At 48.3% G+C, this 24551-nt stretch overlaps 1 protein-coding gene across 2 annotated transcripts; it reads right to left on the reverse strand.

The window, feature by feature from the left end:
• Window positions 1-207: 207 nt before the first annotated feature.
• Window positions 208-23063, reverse strand: Rab7b (RAB7B, member RAS oncogene family). 2 transcript variants are annotated; one of them, XM_005375380.2, is made up of 6 exons: window positions 22886-23063; window positions 16996-17063; window positions 16387-16513; window positions 15520-15735; window positions 4230-4355; window positions 208-2049 (listed from the first exon to the last, which is right to left on the reverse strand). In XM_005375380.2, exons 2-6 carry the CDS (start codon window positions 17046-17048, stop codon window positions 1972-1974), a joined length of 600 nt encoding a protein of 199 aa, XP_005375437.1. In that variant the 5' UTR covers window positions 17049-17063; window positions 22886-23063; the 3' UTR covers window positions 208-1971. The 2 variants fall into 2 exon arrangements, with proteins under 2 accessions (XP_005375437.1, XP_005375436.1); XM_005375379.2 differs by lacking the exon at window positions 22886-23063 and adding an exon at window positions 17287-17393.
• Between the last annotated feature and the right edge of the window lie 1488 nt (window positions 23064-24551).

The following is a 24551-nucleotide window of genomic DNA, read 5'->3' on the forward strand; positions in this document are numbered from 1 at the left end:
ATGGACTGAAACTTCCACAAACTGTAAGCTAAATAAATCTTTCCATCCTTAATTTTGGGTGTTGGATATTTTGTCTGAGCAATGAGAGAAAAGTAACTAAGACACCTCAGAAATTCCCACTTAAAATTTTTAGTCTACAGTACACTGTAACTGGCACCTGCAGAAAGTGAAATGATGGACAAAAGGACAAGACCGTTACACAAAGGATAAAAACACAGTACGTATTTATCAGTGGTGCCACTGGGAGATGCTCCGTGTGTCCACGCAGCTGTGCACGCTCAGGAGGCCAGCACAGTGCAGAGTGCTGCTCCCGCGAGGGCACTGGGCTCTTTCTGGGGGCGGGGGACACAGAGGGGTGTGCGGCGGCCCACCCTGCCCCGCGCCAGCCCCGCACTGTGCCCGGGTTGAGTCAGGCCCAACTCCAGAGCTGGGGGCTGGGGCTCCCCAGGCCCCTTGCTGATCCCTCCGGACTCCCCAGCTTCTAGGCCAGAAGTCGGGCGACACTTGCGGGCAAAGCTGGCGCCCCCAGCTCTGCCCGCTCATCCCCTTCGCCTGGGCCCTGTCTGCGCTCTCTGAAGCCGGAAGAAAAAGCAGGCGATGGGTCAGAGTCCGCAGGGAGGGAGGATCCGTGGCTCTCCGGGCGTCTCATTCCAGGATCTGTCTCCGATTCTTATTCTTGCCCAAATCACCCATGTCGCAGTTTTTGCTCATTTCTTACTAAGCTGAAGGAACTCGTATTCTCTTGGCTCCCGAATCTGGGCGGAACAGGCCCGGAGCTGGGACGCGCTTTCAGCACCAGCCAGACAGCACCAGCTTCAGGCGCGGGCGGAGCCTGGAAGCGACGGGGCGCTGCTGTCCTCTGGCGGCGGACCGCAGAACAGCGCGGCGCCACAGGATGGCGGGGCCCCTGCGGGTCGCGGGGAGGGCAGCTTTGAGTCCTGGGGAGAACGAACGTCCCTTCACTGTTCTCAGAGCATAGCAAGCTGGTCCTTGCCTCCCGGCCTCTGCCATGCTATTCCTTCCCCTGAAATGCTCTTCCTGCAGCGCCCGGGTCAAACGCCACCTCTTCAGGGAAGCCCTCCAGGACCACTTCATCCCAGCCCTTGCCTCGGTCCTGTTGCTCATGGCGTCTACTGGCCCTTCGAAAACACCTGTTTAGGTTCTATGTCTGTTGCTTCTACCTCAGCAGTTGTAGGCTCTTGGAGATAGATAGAGCTCTGGTCTGTTTTATCACTGGACCTCAGTGCAATGAACATAGTTGGTACTCAAAAATATCCACTGAAGGAGTAAATAAATGCATAGCAATAGCAGCAATGAAATTTAAGTACAGCTTCTGGTCCTCAAACCACACCCCCATTTGACAGATGAGCAAACTGAGGCTTGAGAGATGTATATGAGCTGCCTGAGCACCGAGCAGGGAGCAATGAGCAAGTCCCTGACAGCTTGTCTTGTGCCCCCTCAGTCCCGCACCAGCTTCTGCCAGGCTCTGCTCCTCAGCCTGGTTGCTGAGGAAGGCTGCGCTGCCCCCTGCTCAAAGCTGTGTGGTGTGAGGGGAGGAGCCAGTCCATAGGACTCCAGAGGCTGCTGGGCTGTCTGCAGGAGTGTGCGTTCTGCAGCAGGACTGTGCGTTCTGCAGCAGGACTGTGCGTTCTGCAGCAGGACTGTGCTTGGGGGAGGCGGCTGGCAGGGGGCTGGAGCCCCCAGGGAGGGCTCCCCTGCTTTTCTTGTTTTGAGGCAGGGAGGACTCTGGGCTTTCTCTGGGTCCCCGGAGACCCAGCCCTGACTTCTCTGGAGTCAGCCCCAGGCAAGGCCGCCACTCTGGCTCTGGGCCCAGCGATGCTCGAGGGCTCTGGCCACAGGGCCTTGGCCTCGTGGGCTGGGTGAGGGCCAGCGGTGTGGCTGAAGGAAGCTCAGCCGAGACTGTGGGGCCCAGGGTGGCTCTGTCTCTGGAGTGCGGAGTGGGAGTCGCCGTCAGCAGCAGCGGCTCTTCCCCTGGCTGGGCGTGAGTTTGATGGAGTCTGCAAGGTGATTCTCCAAGATGCCTCGGTACTGGGGGAGGAAAACAGCAATCAGCGTCTGCGACTTCGCAAGCGACCACATGCCCGAACCCTGCTTCTAAAAAAGCCCAGCGGTTGAGTGATTCCTCCCTTTCTCAGGTTACAGTTGGAAAACTGAGGTCCAGCAGGGAAGCTGCCATCTTCTTACCCTACCCCTTCCCACCTCCTTTTCCAGGAGCCCGGCGCAGTTCTGAGGCCCCGTTGGGAGCCCAGCCTTCTGATCTCCAGCCAGGTCCCACCGTTTCCCATTCCCCAGAAGGAACAGCAGAGGTGACAGTTGGGCTCAAGCAGAAATGACGACAGCCCACTCCTCATTCCCAAGGCCCCAGCTGTCTCTTCTCTGGGGCCGGCTCCCAGGCTCTCTTCTCCCAGCCAGTCCTCTCTCCTTCCTGATTTCGGAGGCGGCCCCAAACGAACATGTCTCCGCTCCTCTGCCCACTCGCCGAACTCTCCCAGCTCAGCAAGGGCTGGGAGAAGCCTCCTTATCTGCCGAGTCTCGTGCACAGGGCAGGACTCAAATCCAGGCCAGTCCTGCTGCAGACAGGGCCCCTGTGACTTGGGCACTCAAGGCCAGTTTCCTGAGTGAGCGTGGAGGGGGCGTGTGTGAGGCTGCCAATCTGTTCTGCGTGCAGGAAGACAGAGGGAGCAGCAGCGGGCTGACATCTACTAGTGGCATTAGGAATGTCATTACTAATGTCAATAGGAAGGACACAGTGTCAACAATAAAGGGCCCTTTGACCCCGACGGGACAGCGCTGACACACACAGACACTGGCAGGGCTGCGGGAAGCTGAGACTGAGTACTTGGTAGTGACTGCGCCATGTTTGCAGAGGAGAGTGATCACCGTGCACCGTGCAAGGTAGTAAGTGCACCTGCTGTGCGTTAGCAGCCCCCCTGCCTGTGTAATAGGCCTCATGGCTTGACTTTGTGCTGAGATGGACATCCCAGGGCCTCTCTTTAACTGGAGACGCGAGGTCTGGCTAGCGGGTAGAAGCACAAGACAAGCCCAGGGACAACGCGAGCCTGGGGCTCTGCTGGGCGGGGACGGAGAGCTCGAGCCAGCCCTACACAGCCGCTAGAGAGCGCTGCCGCCCCAGCCCTCCGCAGACAACTCCCAGAGGTACCCAGAGGGCGGCTGTGGGGCATCTGGCAGTGGCGGGGAGGCACCACCCTGGATGAAGGCGGTGCTTCTGCTCAGGGAAGCTGCCGTCACTTGTCCGCATTTGCTCCTGTACTCCGTTCGTTGCAGTGATTACCAGCCCCCGCCCCATGGTTTTAAGAAGCCCACCTTGATTAAAGGTGGCAGGATGATGAACAAGCAGAGCGCCTCCCCATGCCCATCTCGTGGACCCTGTGCGGAGCCCCCAAACTGCACTCAGGATAGCGTTACTAGCCAGGAGTGGTGGGGCACATCTGTAATCCCAACACTCTGGGAGGAGGCCGAGGCAGGAGGGTTGCAAGTTCATGCCCAGCCTGGGCATCTTAATGACTTAGCAAGACCCCGTCTCAAAAAAAAAAAAAAAAAAAAAAAAAAAAAAAGAGCTGGAGGTGGAGCTCAGTGTGAAGGTCCTGGGTTCAATGCCCAGTACTACGAAGCAAAACAAAATAAAACAAAAAAACACCCCTGCTACTGCTTCCAGGCAGCCTTCATCCTCTCCTTCCCCACGGGGTGGGCGGTCAGCGTCCCCCACCTTCAATCCCATCACCAAGTCCTGTCCCACTCACTGTGCATGAGCAGCGGTTTGGAAACCTCTGTGTGCCTGTCTGTCTCCCTCCTGAGACTGAGGGTCCCTGAGCTGGCACAGGACTGGCACTCGGGCCACCCTGAGTGCATACTGGCAGAGCAGTGTGCCACTGGGCAGAGGCCTGTTCCTCTTCTCACTGGAGGATGTCAGCACTCCTGCAGGGGCACAGCACCAGTTTCCAGCACTCCACACAGGCATCTCCACCCATCCAGATGCTGACCACACACTCAAGGCACTTTATGACTCTGTGGCTCCAGAGCTGCGGCGCCCGCTCAGTGACGATCTCACTAAGACGACCTTAGACGACCTCACTAAGATGACTCACGAGCACCTCTGTGCCACCCTGTGCTGGGGTGGTCTTCCCTGGATGCTCCCAAGACCCCCAGCCCAGGGGCAGTGCCTGCTGGTGCCACTGCCACACACTCACCCTCGACAGAGCCTGCCTGGCCAGCACCTCAAAGGCCTGCACTACGTTGATGTCGTTCTTGGCACTGACTTCAAAGTAGGGCATGTCCTTCTCTTCACACCAGCCTTGGGCCATCTCCGGGGGCACCTGAGGGAGGGGAAGGAATCATCACTGCTCCTGTGCTGTTGCTGTTGCCTGCTCACTGCTGTGTTTCCAAAGTGCGCAGCCCCCCTCCCCTCATGTTGAAATTGGTCCTCAATGTGATAGTGCTCAGAGGTGGTGAAGCTGGGAGAGGCGATGAGGTAGTAAAGAAGGGTGAACCCTTTCTCCAGCGAGTGTTTTCTTGCTCTTATGGGGCTGGGTTTCTCCAAGGAGTGTATTCTTGCTCTCGTGGGACTGGATTGGTCACTGGGAGAGTGAGCTGTGGCACATGCCCCTCACCTTTCCCCTTCTCTGTGTTCCCAACTGCCCTGTCACTTTCCTCTGTGAGTTGAAGCAGCATGAGGCTCTTGGATTTCTCAGTCTCCAGAACCATGGAGCCCAGGCAAACCTTTATTCTTTATAAGTTACTTATTCTCAGGTATTTTGTTACAGAAACAAAATAGACCAGCAAACACCTCCCCTGGTCACCACCACCACTCATGTTTTGAGAACCTTCCACACATCTGTGACTTTATGCATGTTCTCTATTAAATCCTCACCATGAGGTGGGATTGTTAGCTCTATTTTACAGATGAAGGAACAGTAACCTGGAGAATCAAAAACACTGCTCAGAGTACACAGGGCTGAACAGGATTTGGACACAAGTCTGGGACAGTTAGAGCCAGTGCATATGCTGCCTTCCTAAGACTTAAACTAGGAGTCTCTTCCTGGCATTGACTCCTTTACTCCTGTCAAAGGGAGATAGACCAAGTGGAAGAGCAGCAAGGACCCCTGCACCCCTGCTGGTTGAGCAGACCCACTCCCAGGAGGCTGTCATTCATTGGGCAGAGACACAGCTCCCTGCTGACCCTCCTCCTCCAGGGTAGAGTCCTAGTACAGTTAATAAGCTGCTCCTAGGTCAGGTTCTATGTTAGACATTTTGCATAATTTAACTCATCTGACCTACTCACTCACTAACCCTATGGGATGGGTGTAATCAGCCATAGACAAGAACACGGGGAGTCCAGAGACAGGTCCCGCTATCACACAGCCACAGGAGTGCAGAGCTTGGGTGTAGGACACAGCGTAAGGACTTGCTTCTCCTTTTCTGTTGTCCCCATTAGGCTGCAGCCACCTTGAACTTGGACCTTTCTGGTTTTGGACTTGGCACATTTGAGCCTACTGAATGAAGATGTCTCTCCCAAATGCAGAGACCATAGCTGGGGACAGTGGAAGAACAAATGCTCTGGCAGCCTTTGGGGTTGCTTCCAAAGATCTGGCACCATTGATTGAGTTTGGTGTTTAATGACTTATTTTGGGGAGGAGGAAATGAGCTCATATGGAGCACTTTGAAAGCATTATCTCAATTTGCTTAAAGGAACCAAAGTTTTTTTCCTGGAGGGAGGATCATTCTCTCAGAATACGCTGTAGGCAAGGGGAGACCAAGGACCATCCTTCATCATATTGTCTCCATCGCTCCCACAGGTTCTAGGGTCATTTGTCTTACTGGGATTAAAAACTACCACACCATACTAGCAACAAAGTCTTTCCACTATAATTGACTCACGCCTTCAACACACACACACACACACACACACACACACACACACCAGTAGAAGCATGAGAAAACAAGGCAACAAAAGTGCAGCCCAAAACTCTTAACTCCCCCAAAGTTGATTCATGGGGCCTCAATGGGGAGGAAATCAAAAACCAAACAACTGAATTAGATGAAATGATGAGGAGAGACAAAACCAAACCAAACCAAACAAAACAAAACAACAGATCAAGAAGGTGCTCAGGGAGCTCAAGGATGATATAACTAAACAGATAATAGACTTAATTAATGAAATGATTAGTGACCTTAAAGAAGACACTAATGAAAAGCTAGTTGAGATGAACAAAAGGATCCAAGGCATAAGTGACCAGTTTAGCAAAGAATTAAGAGCCCATGAAATGGTAGCAAACAAAAACAGAAGATAAAAAATTCTATAGAAAGTATGGACAGCAGAAGTGATTGTTTTGAGGACATAGTATTGGAAGCAGAAGATAGGACTGATGCAGGTGTCCCTATATTCAGAGATACTTCATTGTTTTTTATTTTTATTTTTTAGTTATTTGAGTTTTTTGAGTCAGGATCTCACCGTGTAGTTCAGACTGACCTTGAATTCACTATGTAGCTCAGGCTGGCCTTGAACTCATAGCAATCCTCATGCCTCAACCTCCTGAATGCTGGGATTACAGGCATGTGCCACAAAACCCAGCCTCAGAGGTACTTTAAAGAGAAGAGAATATAGAAAATGGATCCAACAGCTGTTAGATAATTCGAAGATTAGTGTAAAATTAACTAGAATTAGTGAAAAATCAGAAGACAACACAAATGGCATAAAAAAAACCCTGCTTACAGAAATAATAGCAGAGAACTTTCCAAGAATAGGGAAAGAATTTAACATACAGGTAAGCAAGGCACATAGAACCCCAAACAGCCACACTCAGAAAAGAACTTGTCCATGACACATCATAGTCAAAACCCTGGAAGTCCAACACAAAGACAGAATCTTGAAAGCTACTAGAGAAAAACAACAAATCACTTATAAAGTTGAGCCCATTAGACTTACAGCAGGCTTCATAACACAAACTTTGATGACTTGGAAAGTCACTAGGAGTGGAGTGTTTCAAGCCCTACAAGAAAACATCTCCCAACCCACACGAAAACATCCTGCAAAACTATCTTTCAAAATTGATGGAGAAATAAGGTCTTTCCATGACAGAGAGCATCTTAAGAGATTTATGATCACCAAATCAGCACACCAAAAAGTTCTCCAAGATATCTTTGAGGGAAAAAGAAGCAAACAATGCCAAAAAGTCTAATGAAATGAATACACCAGTTATGGTGAGCAGTTAAGTGGAAGGGCAAAAAAGGAATCAGCAATAGGAAAATAATTCAATGATAGAAATAGGTCAATGTGTTTCAGTAATAACTCAGTGTGAATAGCTTCAGCTCCCCATAACACATAGATTGACATATAGGATAAATGATATACTATATGAAGGAAACACATTTTATCCAAAAAGAAATTCACAAACTAAAACTCAAAGGATGGAAACAAATTCATGTGATGGAATCTCCAAAACCAGCTATTCTATTTTCAGACAATGTGGACTTCAAGCCAAAACTGATCAGAATAGGCAAAGGAGGTCATGACATATTAGTTAAGGGAACAATTCAACAGGAAAAGATAACAATTATAAGTAAATATGCACCCAAACACTGGTGTACCCAGCTTCATAAAACAAATACTGCTGGACATAAAAGATCAGATAAACATCAACATAACCAGAGTGGAGGACTGCAATATCACAAATACACAGATCAACTAGACAAAATAAAACCAACAAAGAAATATCAGAGTTGAACCAGATCATTGAACAGATAAACTTAATATATCTATAGAATATTCCACTCAACAACAGCATACACATGCTTCTCAGATGCACATAGAACTTCCTCCAAAACAGACAACATGCTAACCCATAAAGCATGCTTAAATAAATACAAAAGAATCAAAGTTATTGCATGCATATTATCACATCACAGTACAATGAAACTAAAAATCAATAGCAAAAGAAACCTTAGAAATTATACAGAAACATGAAGGTTAAACAATACATCCTTGAATAAGAAATAGGTCACAGAGGAAGTCAAGGAAGAAATTAGACAGTTCCCAGAGTCAAACAGTAATGCCAGTACAACATATCAGAATCTGTGAGACAGAGTGAAAACAGTCCTAAGAGGAAAGCTTATAGCTGTGCACACCCACATCAGAAAAACAGAATGAGCCTAAGTAAATAACCTAAAGGTGCACCTAAAGACCTAGATAAACAAGAACAGTCCAAATTCAAAACAGATGCAAGTAAATTATAGAGATCAGAGTGGAAATAATGAAATTGAGATGAAAAGAACTCTACAAAGAATCAATAAATAAAAGAAGTGGTTTTTTTAAAAAGACTAAATAAAATAGGAAAACTCTTAGCCAATCTTACCAAAAAAGGGAAAGAAAAGACCTACATCAATTTGATTATAAACAGATTTTTTTTTAAAATGGAAAAGGTGAAATAAAAATATATACCACCAAAATCTAGAACATCATTAGTAATACTTTGAGAAACTAAACTCCAATAAACTGGAAAATCCAAAAGAAATGGACAGATTCCTAGATACATACAAATTACCAGGTTGGAACCAAAAATATATTAAAAACCCTGAATTATGCACTAATAGGCATTGAAATAAAGCAGTAGTTAAAAACTTAGCAATTAATACCATTATTTACGGATGACATGATACTCCACATAGAAGACCCCCAAAACTCCACTAAAAACTGCTAGATTTAATAATCAAATTCAGTAGCATAGCTAGATACAAAATCAACAGTCAAAAATCAATAGCCTTCCTATATACAAATAACAAACTCACTGAGAGAGAAATTAGGGAAACAACACCTTTCACAATAGCACCCCAAAAATGAAACACCTAGGAATCAATCTAATGAAGGATGTAAAAGACCTCTACATTGAAAACTACAGTACCATGAGAAAGTATATAAGCAGATATCAGAAAATTGAAAGATATCCCTTGCTCTTGGGTAGGAAATACTAATATAGTGAAAATGGCCATACTTCCAAAACTGTTGTACAGATTTAATGCAATTCTAATCAAAATTCCAATAGCATACCTCACAGAATTAGAGAAAGCAATCTAAAAATTCATTTGGAACCAGAAGAGACCTAGAAAAGCAAAGGCAATTCTGGGCAACAGAGGAAGGCAGGGGGCATCAAAATCCTTGACTTGAAATTATACTATAAAGCTACTGTAATAAAAATAGCATGGTACTGGAAAAACAAAACAGACCCAAAGATCAGTGGAACAGATGAGAAGATGCAGAAACAACTCCAGACATACTCAACCACCTTATCTTTGACAAAGGTGCCAAATACATTCACTGGATGAAAGATAGGCTCTTTAATAAATGGTGCTGGAAAAACTGGCTCTGCACATGCAAAAGATGAAATTGGACCCATATCTTTGATCATGCACTAAACTAAGTAGAAATGGATCAAAGGTCTAAATATCAAAACAGAAACATTAAATCTGCTGGAAGACGAAATAGGTAAAACTCTAGAAGACACTGACGTAGGCAAAAATTTTATAAGTAAAACCCTAGTCAAAAAGGAGCTATCACATCTCAGCTGAGACCATGGGGCTCAACAAGAATTATACCTTCATGGCAGTAAAGGAGCCAGCCTTGTATACATCAAGTTGTCCTTTGTATTGCTAATTGGAGAGCCTATGTGCCTGGTACAAAAATTGCTCTGTTTCTCCTTACAGTCAATGCCTGCAAAGTTTCTCTTCCCTACCATTCTGTCACGATCCCCACTCACCTCCCTAATTGAAACCAATAAAAGCCATGAGCTTTTGGGCTTGTGGCCTTTTGTTCCACAGAGAACATCGGCCATCCCAGAGCTCCTCAACTGCAGAATTTTCTCTCTTTGTCTTCTTTTGCATTTGTGTGCCATATTGCTGGGCTAGACTGAACCGTCTGTGGGGTTTTAGTATAAATGACTAGTACATAAAATGTTCGACATCTCTGGTCATTACAGGAATGCAAATTAAAACAATAAGATTCCATCTCACTACCAAAAGAATGGCTATCATCAAGAAACCAATAACAAATGCTGGTGAGGCTGTGGGGAAAAGAACTCTTTTATGTTGTTAGTGGGAATGTAAACTAGTACAGCTATTATGAAAATCAGTACGGAGATTCCCGTCCAGCCTGCACCGGCCCGGTGCTGAGCATCTCACTGGACACAGTAGAGTTCAGGAGTCACCTTACAAACGGAAGTGAAGTGAGATGACTCTGTTTATCTGGGATGTAGGGGGATTCTTTGTGGTTCATGGCATGAGAAGCAGAGGTCAAGTCTCGGTGCCCAATATCGCCTGGTGACTCTCAGAAGCTATGCCTGCACCATGGCCACTGAGCTTGGCTGTCTCTATCTTGAATGAGGACAGACTTTGGATCTCATTTTTCTCTGCTCTTTCTCTGTTCCATTTCAACGAATGACTGAATCCAAACTCCAACATTTTCATTGGGATTATTCTACCAAAAAATTATTTTTCCTTCCCTAGTGCTCACCCAGCCAGGGACTGGTGGCCTGGGAAGAAGGATACCCAGAGAACATTTCCCTGTTTCTCTACTGATTCTGGCTGGAGTTTCATGATTTTTAAGATCATCTTATGAGGTATAAACATGCTTTTAGGTTCAGACTCTGGAAACGAACTCAAGGTGTGGTACTTGGCTATGTGGGATACACAAACATTTTAGAAGTGTTACTTCTGTTAATTTTCCTTGTGGGGGACAGTAGGCTATTACATTTTACTTTTTTGCTGTAGTTTTGCTCATTCATTGGAGACCAAATAGTTGACAAATTAGTCCAGTTTGAATCATTTTATTTATGATGTTTTCCACCTCACATGCCTTTCACGATTGATTATATTTTTGTTAAAATTAGCACATTTAATACTAATTTGTAAGCCATTTACTAAGAATATAAAAGAATATTTTTAGAAAACATGATCCAGTTCTATGAACTGGGGGTTAAAAATTACCTCCCTAAGCATACAGCAAAGAAGTCACATCTTGTGAATAAATTCCTATAGCAAGGGGGTTAGCAGAGCTACTCTTCCTAATAAACTGTATTTTTGCCACTATTACCTTCTGTAGTGGTAGTATGGATATTTTGAAAAAAGGTTAAGTCAACAGTTCCTTTAAAATCATTGTGTGTGTGTGTGTGTGTGTATTGTGGTAAGACACACATAACATAATTTCATAGCATATAATTTAAATATTTATATTTTAAAGCATATAATTCAGGGTCATTAAGTTTATTCCTACTGTTGTACAACCATCACTGCTACCCAAACCCAGAATGTTCTCATCTTCTCAAACCTACCAATATATTTTTAAATATCTATTTTCTTCTAAGGAAGTAGGAAAAGCTGCCATGTTTTCCAGCCTAGTCCCGTACAGATAATAAGAAGACATATAACAATGACATAATTTCCTTTAATCCTCAAATAACCTCAGGAGATTCACATATGGGTTTCTATACCAGTGAGGGACAAACTGGTGTGGCCCCAGGACATACGGGGAGCAAGCAGCAGAGTACTGGTGTGAGTTCATCTCAGCTGGAGGTGCTACAGTATGAAGTGTCCCCAAGTGTTAAAGCCTGCTAGGCTATTGGGAGGTGGGGAAACCTTTAAGGTGTAGAACCCAGCAGAAGGAAGTTGTGCCCTAAAGAGGCTATCAGGACCCCGCATCCTCTTCTTTTCCTTTGCTTCCTGCTGCAACAAGGTGAATGGCCTCCTCCTCCATGTACTCCTGCTATGATGTTCTTTTTTATTAAAATTTTAAATATTATTTTTAAATATTAGTACATCTTTTGTCATACATAATGATTATATTCATTTTAGAGAATTTGTACCTGTACTTAAGATATCATAATTCTTTTTTTCCCATTCCCCTCCTCTCCTTTCAACTCTTTTCCTCCCCCTTTACAAAAGCTTTGCTAACAGTTTTTCCTTCCATTCTCTTTTTTCCTTTTCCCTTCCTTTCCTTCCCCCTTCCCCCTCCCTTGTTCCTCTTCCCATTCAAACATGTTCTTCCTACTTCCCAGTATCTCTCCTGCATTATGCTCCTTATTTACCCTCTGGGTTTCTCATACCTGAGAAACAAAGCGATGCTGTATTTAAACTTGTGTGTCCCATTTATTTCACTTAAGGTTGTGCACTGTGATATTCTACCTTGCTGCTCTCAGGCCCAAAAGCAGTGAGACCCACTGACCAGGGGCTGAAACCATAAGTCAAGGGAAACGTTGCTTCCTTGTAAGTTGACTATCTCAGGAGTTTTTGTCACAGTGACGGAAAGCTAACACAGACAGGCTCAAAGAGAAGGCACCTTCCACAGCCTTGGAGCTCACCCACTTGGCTCTGTGCAAGTGGGTAGTGCTCCCTGTCCCCATCTGCCTCTCCTTCTCCATTTCCTTGCCACCAGCCAGTCATGGGCAGCAGACCCTTTGCTAGGTATGTGCCACAGTAAAGCCATTTGAGCCCAGGGTGCTTAGCCTGCCCTCACTTTGCTTTGCTTGGTCTCTGAGTTAAAGTCCCTGTGCTCTCCTTCTCCCACTTCCTCCTCCCCACTTCCCTGTCCTCATTTCATTATCAATAAGTTCTTCCTCACTTGTTGACACAGAAGGTCTCCTCCTCCCCTCTCTGGAGCCCTCCTTCCGCTACCCCATCTTGGGTGAACCCTGGCTTTTGCTGGGGCCTCTGTTCCATACTTTGCCCTCTCCACTGGGACTATTTCCACACCCTCCTCACTCCAGAAGCCAACGAGGGGACTGGCTCACCTGTGCCTCGCTTCTTTCAGTCCTTTGTTCTTCCCCTCTCTGTACCAAAGCTCAGCCAGAAGCTTGCAGGGGACCCCTCTGCTCCTGTGAGTCATCGCTTGTCTTCACCCTATCGGGAATGTCCTTGTCCATAAAAGGCTTGTGAGCTGGTGTGGCTTCCTCTTCCCTTCAGCTGGCACCGCTCATGGTGCCTCAGAGTAGGAACCCAAACATCAGTCCTTGCCCTCTGCCTCTGAACACTAAACCTGTAAACACTAAACCTGGCCTCCTGCTCTGAGATCAGTCTTCTCACTTTTCAACTCAAGCATGACCTTGCTCCTGCCCCGCTCTCCCACTACACCCAGCCCCCACCCTCAGCCCTCTCCTTTCCTTTGTAGCTTCTCGGAGCCCTCCTGGCCTTATCCTTCAGCTCTTCTGGCTGGGACAACCCTCAGTCCCTAGTCCCTTGTTCCTGGCATTTGCCCCACACAAGGCTGTGAAAGATGCACACACCACGCACTCCACATTCATGTCTCCCCCTCCAGTTGGGCCCTTTGCGCTACTCGTCAATTCTTGTCCTTGTCTTTGATCAGCTCTTCCTCCTATTTCTCCCCAGAGTAAGTGACCCCACCAAGCTTCACCATGACTCATGATCCTTCTACCTGCTCTTCTTCCTCTCACCAGAAAGCAGTGCTTCTCATTTCACCAAGAATAGTCAGACTCAGTCTTGAACTCCTCTCAACTGCCCACCCTCCAACCCACAGACATATGAAGCAAGACGTTAAAGTGGATGTTTGGGTGGAAGCACTACAGTCTGATAGATGCCAGACATAGAGTGGGTTGAGGGACAGACATCCTGGGACCATGCTCATTTCCAAAGGTGCATGACCAAGGAGCTCTTAGAGGAGGCTTGTAGATGAGCATGGAGATAAAGGAGGTTGAAAAGGCTGATTAGCATGGATTCCTTGGGAGGAGAAAGTCATGTTGTGGGTACAACTATCTTTGCCTCTTCTGAGAGGAGCAGCAGGGAGAGTCTCACCTCTAGTCATGGTGGCTTTGAGGAGGACCATTGAAACACAACTCCTGGAGCTTAGTGGACATGTGTGTCTGGGGCCTTACGTTCACCTAAGACATTGTCTGAGAGAGACAATGGGAAGAGAGAGAAGAGAGTTTCTGCAGGGGACCCAGAAAGCAGGACAGCACCTTGGGAAGGAGCTAGGGTCCAACAGAGGGATGGCTGGCCTGGAGCAGGGACCCCAGTGGGGTGGCTGAAAAGCTTGGAATTGAGGAGGGAGAAGGGGAGAAGGCAGGATCCTTGTCATGAGAGGTCCAGTGTCGTGTCCCTGGTGAAGGCTTCTTACGGACCCAAAGGGGCGACATACAGAAGAAAGCTTGCCACGCCCTGCCAGGCCCAGAGAGCACAGACCTGTCTATGACAATAGCAGTTGGGTCAGCATTGTCCCAGTTTCCCCACCACTTCTTCTTCCTGCTTGGCTGCAGACGGATCTGACACTAGAATTAGGGCCTCAGTGAAGGGACGAGGAGTGCGGATGTGTGAGGTTAGCTGCAAGAGTGGGGAAACGAGAGGGGACACTTTGCCTTTGAATGAACGTAGGACCTGGGTTTTTACCCAAGGCTGGGTATTTGTAATTGGAGAATTGACACTGTGTTTCCAACCTGAGCTGACCACCAAGGTGAAGATTTCTAGCTGTTTCCAGCCTAGACTTCTCCTTCCAAGTTTTGTTCTTAAGTAACCCACAGCCTGTGGGTCCTGTCCAGCCCCTGCAGTTGTTCCCCAGACCCTTCAGTGCAAACCTAACAGGCAGGCCTTTCCCTAGGAGCAGGGGCCCCCCTCTGTCAATGGTGGTGTAGCTGGAAGCACCCTCCCTCGCTCCTCCTGCTCATCCATATACTTCATCCTGCCCGGTGATGCTCAGTTCTCCCACGACTTTTCTCTGAACCATTGTGAAAACTGAACTCAAACACAATGATTCAGTTCCCCATGCCTTTCTGTATTTGAAAGGCTAAGAAAACAGCTCTTTTGGGTTCCACTTTTGGCTTCATTTGGCCTTGTATCTTTTGCAAATTCAGGCTGCATCTATCCCTTTCTCATTGACAGGCAAGGATTGAAAGGGCTCTCCTCTCAGTGGCTGGGTGCTGGTCCATATTAATCACACTGGCCACTGTTGTCCTGAAGGAGACCAGCTGTGCAGAGGTTAACCTGATGACCTGGACTATGCTGAGGCTGAAAAGACAAATTATTACTTTCCCAGAGAACTTATGGATCCAGGCATTTGTAACTGTAGACCTCCTACCTGACCACAGGCAGAAATGCTGTTCAAATTCAAATCCCCTGAGATCCTCTTTGAAGCCTCAACTTCTCCATGCCCTGTCTCTAGGCAGAACTGCTCAGTTCTCAGCTCACATCCTGCTGTTCTTCAGCTCAGAACCCACCTCTTGCAGGAGGCTTGTCCTGTATTCTGGACTTGAATATGTGCCTCTTTACTATGGCCCCATATCTCCAAGGTGGAGGCTGCATTTACTTATTGTAACATAGCTGTCTTTCAAAGTGTCTATATCCACTACTAGTCTGTGAATTCTTGAGGTAAGGGTTGTGACTGATTCAGCTCCATATGTGTGGGACCTAACACAGTGCCTGATAACAGTGGGTGCTCATGACATTTGTTGAATGAATGAACAAGTGAATGAACAAATGGGCAGACAATACCTTCCTGTCTTCCAGATCGATTTTGTTGCCCAGCACCACCATGGGGTAGGACTGCTCCATGGGGATGATCTTGGCTAGAACATCGCCCCGCCAGACATCCAGGGCTTCGAAGGATTCCAGATCAGTGACATCAAAAGCCAGGATGCAGCCATCAGAGCCCTTGTAGAAGGTGGACACCATGGAACGGAACCGCTCCTGACCGCCTGTGTCCCAGATCTGGAGGGGAAAAGCAGCCACCGGTGGGGCTGTGATGTTGGGCTGGGGGAGGGTCCGCCAGGCTAGAGGAGGCCAAAACTTCCCTTTTAGGGTGGGGAGCAGGAAGCTAGGTTACAGGTGTGTGTGGTTCTTCATACACCAAGCCTGACCCTGCACCTGGGTCCACCATGCCACCCACACAGTGTCCTTTAACGGCCAGTGAGCACTTTCACACCTGAGTTTGCGTTTTGTCTTCACCAGGGCAGGGACTGCTATTCTCATCTGACAGATTTGGAGACTTGGATCTTGACAGTAACTTGGCCAAAGCTACCACCAAGTTTTTTGGGGAACATGATGTCTCCTAGCTCCACAATGAATCAGACACATCAGATATCAGCACTTTTTCCTGCAAAGACCCAGACAGTAAATACTATGGGCTTTGCAGGCTGTACTGTCTGTTCCATCCGTTTCCTCTGCCATTGTAGTGCAAAACACAATAGCTAAACAAATGGGTGTGACTGTGTCTCAGGGAAGAGACTAGAGTCTGAGTTGAAGTTTGCCCGCCTCTGCTTGGACCGCCCTCATTCCTGCAGCACTTTGCTGTGTAGGTGGTTGTGCAGGGAATGTGGGTGATTTCAGGTGCTTACATGGGAGTGGGAGAGGATGGCTCACCTGCAGCTTCAAAGTGGTGTCGTCCAGGATGATGACCTTAGAGAGGATGCTGGCCCCCAGCGTGGTCTGATATTCCTCGTAAAACGTCTTGTGCACATATTGGTGGAGGAGGGAGGTCTTTCCCACACTGAGGCAAAACCAAAGATACATGTGAAAACACATCTACAAACACACATGTGTACAGCCACACTATTCTCAGACCCTTACCAGGCCCTAACAGGGATGTCCTTTCCTGAGATTCTGGATCCAGATGTTATCTGTGGAACCAGGGGCCATATGAAGGGGAACAAGGGACTAAGGAATAGTTTCTAGAAGTAGAAGTCAATAGAGCTGAAAAATCCCACAGCAGGTTTCCTGGGTGTGGCAGGCAGCGGACAGGCACAGACTTGCCGGCCAGCACACATACCATACACAGCTCTGTGCTGCTGAGCGGGGCCCAAACCATCAATTCACCGCTGGTCTCTTTCTCGAAACTGAGGTCCCTTCTGGAGGTGGATGTACTTCTGCTGCCACCCAGAATTCAAAAGGGACCTAGGGGAGGTGGCCTCCTTTCCCAGACTCAGGGGCTGTTGTTTCCTGACCCCACGCCCTGAGCTGAGCTTGGCTTACCCAAGTGCTCCAACGATGATGAGTTTCAAGTCCACCTTCTTCTGGGGATTCATGAGGGGGCTCAGAACCTGTGGGGAAACAGAGGTCATCTCAATGCTGGCCAGTGTCCCTGTGGCCACTGTCACTGGGGCTGGTCCTTCTCAATGTGCAGATCTCTGCCCTGGACCTGGGACCAGGTGGGGCAGGTCTCCAAAGGAGGAACAAAAGTCAGCAACTCTTACTGGCCCTCCCCTCACTTGCCTGGGGGCTTTCCCAAGGGTTTGATCCCTACAGGACAAAAAAATCACTCACCCTCAGCACTCTCCCAGCACTGCTTGAAGGCAGCACTTGCTAAGAAGGCGGGACAAGACTGAACAGAGGCCTCGCAGACAGTCAAGCCTGGAGCCAGGGGTGAAGGGCGGTGCGGGAGAGGAGCTGGGGTGGGCAGGACAAGGGCCCATTGTTAGGACTGCCCAGAGCTCGTAGAGGCGAGAGCCCTCCCCCAGCGCGAGGTGTGGCTGCAGTGGAGGAGTCAAAGGCTCTTTTCTGCTGCAGCTGGCAGTGCTGGAATTGGTATATGTTGCTGGAAAGCTACTTGGCAACAAGTGTCCAGAGCCTTAAAAATGTTCCTGACCTCCACTTCTAGGAATTTGTCCGGAGGAAATAACCAGAAATGCAGATTCTTGTTCCAGAATGTTCTTCTCAGTATTGTTTGTGAATCTCCAACAATAAAGAAGAGGTGAAATCCCTGAGCACATGAACTTAAGCACTCATTAAAGTGGAGTCCATAACTATTTTATAGTAACATGAGTTCCTGTGGCTCATGCATTGGGATATAAATGAAAAACCAAAGATTCTAAACTGTATGTAGAAAATCACCCCAATTATTTCAGTATAAAGTGATATTAAGCTGAATTTGCTTTGCCTTCTTTCTCTTTCTTTGTGATGTTGGGGATGGAATCTAGGACTTGTAAATGCTGGGCAAACGCTGACCACTGAGCTGCACACCCGCTCCCTGCCCCGAAGTCCTCAACATGTTCTTTTGAAATACAGGTCACATACATTGGGAAATTGCTAAATCCAACTAATGAACACTCGCACGACCTCACATCCTTACCCTTCTCCTGTGATACGAACTGTGCACAAAGCCCTGTGCTAGACACCGTCACAGCCCGAGATGAGGGAAGTAGGAGCCCACAGTGGGGAGTTGTCAGGAGGCATGGACCAGGGCTAAGCGACCCCAGAGGAAGTGTAGGGTGCCCAGGAGCACAGAGAAAACATGGCCGAATTCAATAGAACTGTGCTCTGAAGAAATGAGGCAGGAGGTGATGCTCCCTCAGGAGGGAGTGACATAAGCAGACCCTGGCACCCGGGAACAGACAGTGACTGGTTCAGGGAAGGTGAGGAGGCAGGAACCTGGAGTGGAAGTAGGACTAAGATGGGCTGTAATCACCCTGCACTGATTCATTTATTCTCTCAGCATACTTTCCCATCTTCCAGACACATGGAGGAAGGAATTCAAGGTGTTAACCCAGCTGGCATTTTGCAAAGGTGTCACTGCCTCCCCTCTCCCCGGAAGTCAGCCGAGGGACGCTTGGCTCAGAAACTCCTAGCTGGGCCCTATGTGGGAGGGCACTGGGAGCCGTGGGGAGCTGTTTCCTAAAGGCGTGGGTAAATATGCTAACTTAGCTTGAGAGGCCAATACAATACCTTAGAAAGGGAGCAAAAGGAGGGCAGGAAGTGGGGAAAAAACTAGCATTGGCTGAGCACACACAAGCAAGCTCAGAGAAGTGAGTCACTCATAATGCATCACCGGCCACGCAGTGGCAGACGGGTGAGCCTGACAAGACTTCTCTGTCTGTGCTTCCTGAGCGTGAACCCACGGAATCTAGGGCACTGGCCTTAAGTTTGGTGAAATTCACAAAGCCCTAGGAGAGCTGGAGGTGCTAAAGAAAGGCAGCCAGAGCGACAACATACAGCGGGTGCTGAAGGAACTGGGGTCGCCAGACAGGAGCTGTGTGGGAAGACCCGCCAGGCTGACTTGGCATGCTGAGCCGAGGAGGCTGCATTTACGCGCAGTGACTCTGCAGTGCTCAGGGCCAGAGCGGGCCTCATGCTGTCCGCTGGCACCAGTCTTCCAGACACTGTGCTGGGAGCTGTGCAAGTATGCAAATAAGCAATGTGCACATTCCTGTGAGAGTTAAATGCATCAACACTTTTATTACAATGCATTTAACACATAATGTGCTATGATGCATTTGCTGGCATAGATTAAGGGCTCAAAATGTTCGCTACTTCATTAGGCGCAAGAATGGCCTATGGAATCGATGCTACTATTATGTCTTTTTATCACCAAAGAAGTTAAGCAGTTTATCTCTAAAGACGTAAAGCCTGCAGTGGGAAAGCATGGGTTGGAGCTGGGATTTGAAAGCAGGTCTGGTGCCAGCAACTACGCTTTTTCTTTTTTTCTTTTTCTTTCTTTCTTTCTTTCTTTCTTTCTTTCTTTCTTTCTTTCTTTCTTTCTTCTTTCTTTATTTTTCTTTCCTTCCTTCCTTCCTTCCTTCCTTCCTTCCTTCCTTCCTTCCTTCCTTCCTTCAGAGGATTTGTACTTTGTTGCCCAAGCAGGACTTGAACTTGCAATCCTCCTTGCACAGCCTCCTGCGTAGCTGATATTACAAGTGTGTACCACCGTGGCCAGCAACAGACTGTGATTTGACTGGGTTTGCCTGTCTGCCTGCAAAACTAGAATGAGGATCACACACCTTGTTCCCTGGGGCCTCATGAGAACACCTATTTGTTGGACCTAAACATCCATCAGTAAGATTCTATATAATTTCTAATCTATGAATATACTCTAGAATAATAGGCAGTTTTAAAAAGACAAAGTAGTAAAATGGAAAAACACATACTAATTTAATTTAAAAAAAAAACCTACCGAATAATTTGTACAATGTGATCCCAGTCATACAAAAACAAACAACCCTATGTGTGTGACTGTTTCACATTACACATATGTTTATCTTGTGAATACACAGAAAGTGATGGGTAGATGCACATGATAGGATTAACGAGAGAGTTGTGGAAAGGCAAATTAGGGGCTAAGAGCTATCTTAGTTATTTTATATATGTCTGTCTTTAAAGTTTGTTCTACAAGCCTAAATTATTTCTGTAATTAAAAATACCAGAGAGACAGCCTCTCTTTTACAAGAGGGTGTGGCCTTGTGGCAGCCCGAAGTCATCCGAGTGTGACTTCCTGCTGTGATGAGTCACTTGGCTGGGCCGGGACAGAGAAACCGGTCCTTCTGAGTGACCATGAGTTTTGGGATCAGAGCTCTCCTGCCAGTTATGACGGATGTTAGGTGAGCTATTTGGTGATAGCTCCTCACAGGTAGAGAGGATGACACTCATGGTTGTGACTTCCTCAGCAAGCAGTGTATTTTATAGCACACCAGGCTCCCTAGGATGGGAAAGATCTACTTAAATGTTGAACAACTGGGATGTGAAGAGGGGCTTGGGGACCAGAGACCCAGTTTGCAGTGCCTGCCATTTTCTGGGCTGTAATTCACCCATGATGGCTTATTGTGAGCCACTAGTGTGGAGACAGGGCATGCCTGGGAGGACTCAAAGGTCATAGGTCTCACGTGGCACCTTGTGCTTGAGCTGTCTGGCCACACCCATGGAGAAAGGGGCAGACCTGCCCCAGGGTACTTCACAAAAATTGCTCAATTCCTCTGCCACACACCAGTGGGTTTTACTTGACTCTTCTGATCATTGCCTCAGGTTTAACTGTAAGCCCCCCAACTGCTCACCACCCGGGTCCCCTTTCCCTAAAGGTGTTGTTGGGGTTGCTTCCACAAGGGTAGGCACTTTGCTGAGGCAATAAGAGTTTAGCCGGATTGGCTCAGGGCTGGACTGGCTCCCGGGAGCACATGCACACTTCAGGCAGTGCTGAGGTTACTTTCCCTGCCTCTCTGCTCTGCTCTTGGCTAGGCTGTGGCCCCAGTTGTCCTTTTAAGGCTCTTCTTGCCCATTCAGTTGACTCAGATATTTCAAAGCAAGCCATCATCTTAGAGGCCAGGCTGACTCATTCTCCACAGTTAAGAGCAGTGACAGGCAACCTTGGAATGCAGGACCTGCCATCATCCACCCAGGCCTGCTCGGAGCGGAATTCAGTCCCCAGGGGATGTGACTAGCTCTTTTCCCTCTCTTGCCTGGCAGCACTTTCAAGGCCGCAGTGGCCAAAGCTACCATGTGGCTCTGTCCCTGTGGAGCTGCAAGCCAGAGAGGTTGCCAAGCTGCACAGCTTGGGCCCAGGGTCTAGTCTGCCAAGAACTCTTGGAGCTGCTCTGCCCTCACCTTCCCACTTCCCTTCTTTCCCACTCCACTGGCCCCAGCCACCACCCAGGTGCAGTCTTCTGCCTTCTGGGTTGGGTGGGGGGTCTGCTGGCAGAGAGACCAGAGCAGGGGCAGGTGAGAACTCAGAAGCAGGTCTTACCTGGCTTCTTACCCAATTGCTAGCCCCTTCCTTCCCCATCCCATACTTTAGAAAATAGCAAATATATCCACCCTAAAAAAAAAAATAATGGGACTTGCCATGTGGAAGTGAGGTTTGTTGGTAGAAAAGACTATCAAGAGAACACAAGGCTTTGTTGCCTGCCAGGAGGCAAATTGGCAATTTTGCCTCAAACCTAGCAGGTTTAGACCTGCTCCCTCCAGGAAGGGCACCCACAGCACTGGCTTTAGGAGGTGCAGCATTCTGTTCTTGTTCTTTAACTTCTTTGTAGAATTTACTCCTGTCTCTGCAGACAATGTCTGTGCCCAGGACCCCCCCACCTCTGTATTTCCACAAAAAGCCTGATACATGCTGAGAAGTTAGAGCTTTCTATAAATAGCCATCCACCTGTCCATCCACCCACCCATCCACCCATCTATCCACCTATCCATCCACCCATCCGTCCACCCATCCATCCACCCATCCATCCACCTATCCATCCACCATCCATCCATCCATCCACCCATCCATCCACCTATCCATCCACCCATCCACCCATCCATCCACCTATACATCCACCCATCCACCCATCCATCCACCCATCCATCCACCCACCCACCCATCCACCCATCCATCCACCTATACATCCATCCACCCATCCATCCATCCATCCATCCACCCATCCATCCAGCAAAAGCAGTGTACGCCAACTGGGCACTAGCACTAAGTGTATAGAACAGTTGCTATCTCCATGGGACTTACCTGATGGAGAATTAATCAATAAGTCCAAAGGAATTATTTTTTTCAACACATGATGTCTTGAGATTACAGAGCACTCGTACTTGACAAAATGCCATGTGGCCTAGGGCTTTCCTGAGTGAAGAACAAGTGGCAAGCTGAGACTAGAACCTAAGGCCAGCTCTGTTCATTGGCTCGTCTGGCATGGCAGCTCTTTGCCAGGAGAAATACTTATGATTTAGAACAAGAATCGTCTCCTACTCTTCAGACTCACTTTAACTGGATGAAGTGCTTTGGCTCACGGAGCTCCTTCTCAGAAGGTACCCTGTCCACGTGGTATGGGGATACCATGTGCAGCCTCCTGGTAGGCCCTGCAGGCCGGGCTGGAGGTGGCAGCACCAGCCTCTTCTGCCTAAGCGGCTGCAGCTGCATCCTGCCTGGCACTGTGGCCCCTGTGGATTCCCGAGCAGAGCCCCAGCTTGCCAGGCAGGCGGGTGAGCCCTTTCCTGCCAGGGAGTTTCTCTTGGGTGGGGTGTCTATGGGCTGGATCTAAGCCAGCGGCTGCTGGATTCTAAGCCTTTTCCCTGCATCTGGCCTCCATTCCAATCCCCTAAGCACACAGAGAGCTCTGAGGGCTGCTGGACAGACAGAAGAATGAGGACAAACTTCCAGGGCACTTACAGCTGTGGCTGAGCTGCACTTGGCCTCCCAAGGCAGGTGGACGTTCTCTCTGGGTCCAGAGGTTTCCCGTTGGAGCAATGGTTCCAGCCAGGCCAGAGGAGAAAGGCTTTGGGAACTTACAAGAGTCTGTGAGCCAGGATACTTCCCTCTGAGTTTTCCTCTTCTGCCTCCGTGTACAGACTTGGGAAAGTTGCAAAAGAGGCTGGGCCAGGGTGATCTCAGCTGCGTGGGTGGAGGGGCTGGGGGAACGGAAAGCTGGGCTTCTGAGCAGATGGTCTGGCGCTCCCTGGGCATTTGGTTTATAGGGACTCTGGTCAGGAGGGTGAGAAACCAAAGACTTGAGGTGGGGGCTGGCGGGCTGGGGGGCCTGCAGGGTAACAAGGTGCTATAAAGCTTTCAGGAAACTGTAGGTTCTGCTGCAGAAGCCAGAGGAGAGCGGCCCTTCGGTTTGCTGAAGTTTTCAGTACACAAATAGTAGACTTGGTCCTACTACCAGCCTGGTGGGAAAAGGTTCTGATCCTCACACCTTGTCTTCACCCCAGTACTTTACACACACATATACCCAACACATACCACACACACTCCAACACCCCACCCGACCACACACCCCACATACCCCACACGTCCTCACACAACACATACCCTTCATACCTCACCATGCCCCCCCAACATACCCACACAACACGCATGCTACATATACCCCATACTACAAACCTACACACCCTACACTGTACACACACACAGGTATACACACATGTACACACACACACACAAATGTCACACCACACCACACAGTGTGTGCAAGGTGAGGCAAGTCCTTGCCACTTCCCAGGCCCCTCAGGTGAGGATGCGTGGCCCCACCTGGAGTGCTCAGGAGACTCCAGTAATTTAATCAGAAGCTAATTTATGAATCTCTGTGAACTGCCTGGAATCATGCTGTGGGTAATTGTGCTTGGCAGATGAAAGGGAGTGCAGTGTGCTCAGACATGCCCAAGTTCTGTGGGTCACCAGATCTCAAGGAGCGCCCTTAGGTGGATAATACTTTGGTACACCCTTCTGTGCCGTGTTCCTTTGGAGCTGGCTTCTGTCTCCATGCTGGTCCATCCTTTTGTTTAGTTGTCCTCCCGGTTGGAAAGCCCTTCCTTGTGCCCAGTTCTGTGCGGCTGTGTGTGATCTGGCCACAGACTACGCATTCCACAAGGGCAAGGGGGCGGCCTTGAACCCCTCCCTCGGTGTCTCCCACTGCCAGCTACAGGCCCTGCATAGGAATTTTTGGGGGAACCAAAGTTGAAGCTCATTTCCTTGTATCAGATGGCAAACATGCCTGGAGGGAGGGCACAGTAATTTCCATGAAGTGTAATATTGGACAGGTTACAGGGAAGTTGGAAATTTTTCCAGGACATGCTTACCCAAAATTTTCTGTTTTGATTTTTTGGGGAAAGGGTACATCAATCCACCTTCAAGGTAACCACTGATTTACAGCAGCTGATTTGTTCTTACACTGTTAGGGTTTAGATGTTTCTCCCCTATATTCTATTTTTTCCAGAGGCCAGGTTTTAAATAAACGTGCTTGTATGTGTGTGTGTGTGTGTGTGTGTGTGTGTTTGTATGGGTGTGGTATAAGAAAGAATGTGAAAAGCTGCAATGTCATCCTGGGGCTGCTGCT

The sequence above is a fragment of the Chinchilla lanigera genome, unplaced genomic scaffold (assembly GCF_000276665.1).
Source record: "Chinchilla lanigera isolate Chin_1 unplaced genomic scaffold, ChiLan1.0 scaffold00005, whole genome shotgun sequence".
NCBI lineage: Eukaryota > Metazoa > Chordata > Mammalia > Rodentia > Chinchillidae > Chinchilla > Chinchilla lanigera.

Excerpts from the sequence above, each read along its gene's own strand:
- Rab7b (XM_005375380.2), bottom strand. The coding sequence starts at position 17,048 with ATGAATCCCCAGAAGAAGGTGGACTTGAAACTCATCATCGTTGGAGCA. Across the intron at positions 16,514-16,995 it reads ATCATCGTTGGAGCACTTGG|TGTGGGAAAGACCTCCCTCC; the intron begins GTAAGCCAAGCT and ends GTTTTGCCTCAG. Across the intron at positions 15,736-16,386 it reads ACACCACTTTGAAGCTGCAG|ATCTGGGACACAGGCGGTCA; the intron begins GTGAGCCATCCT and ends TTTCCCCTCCAG.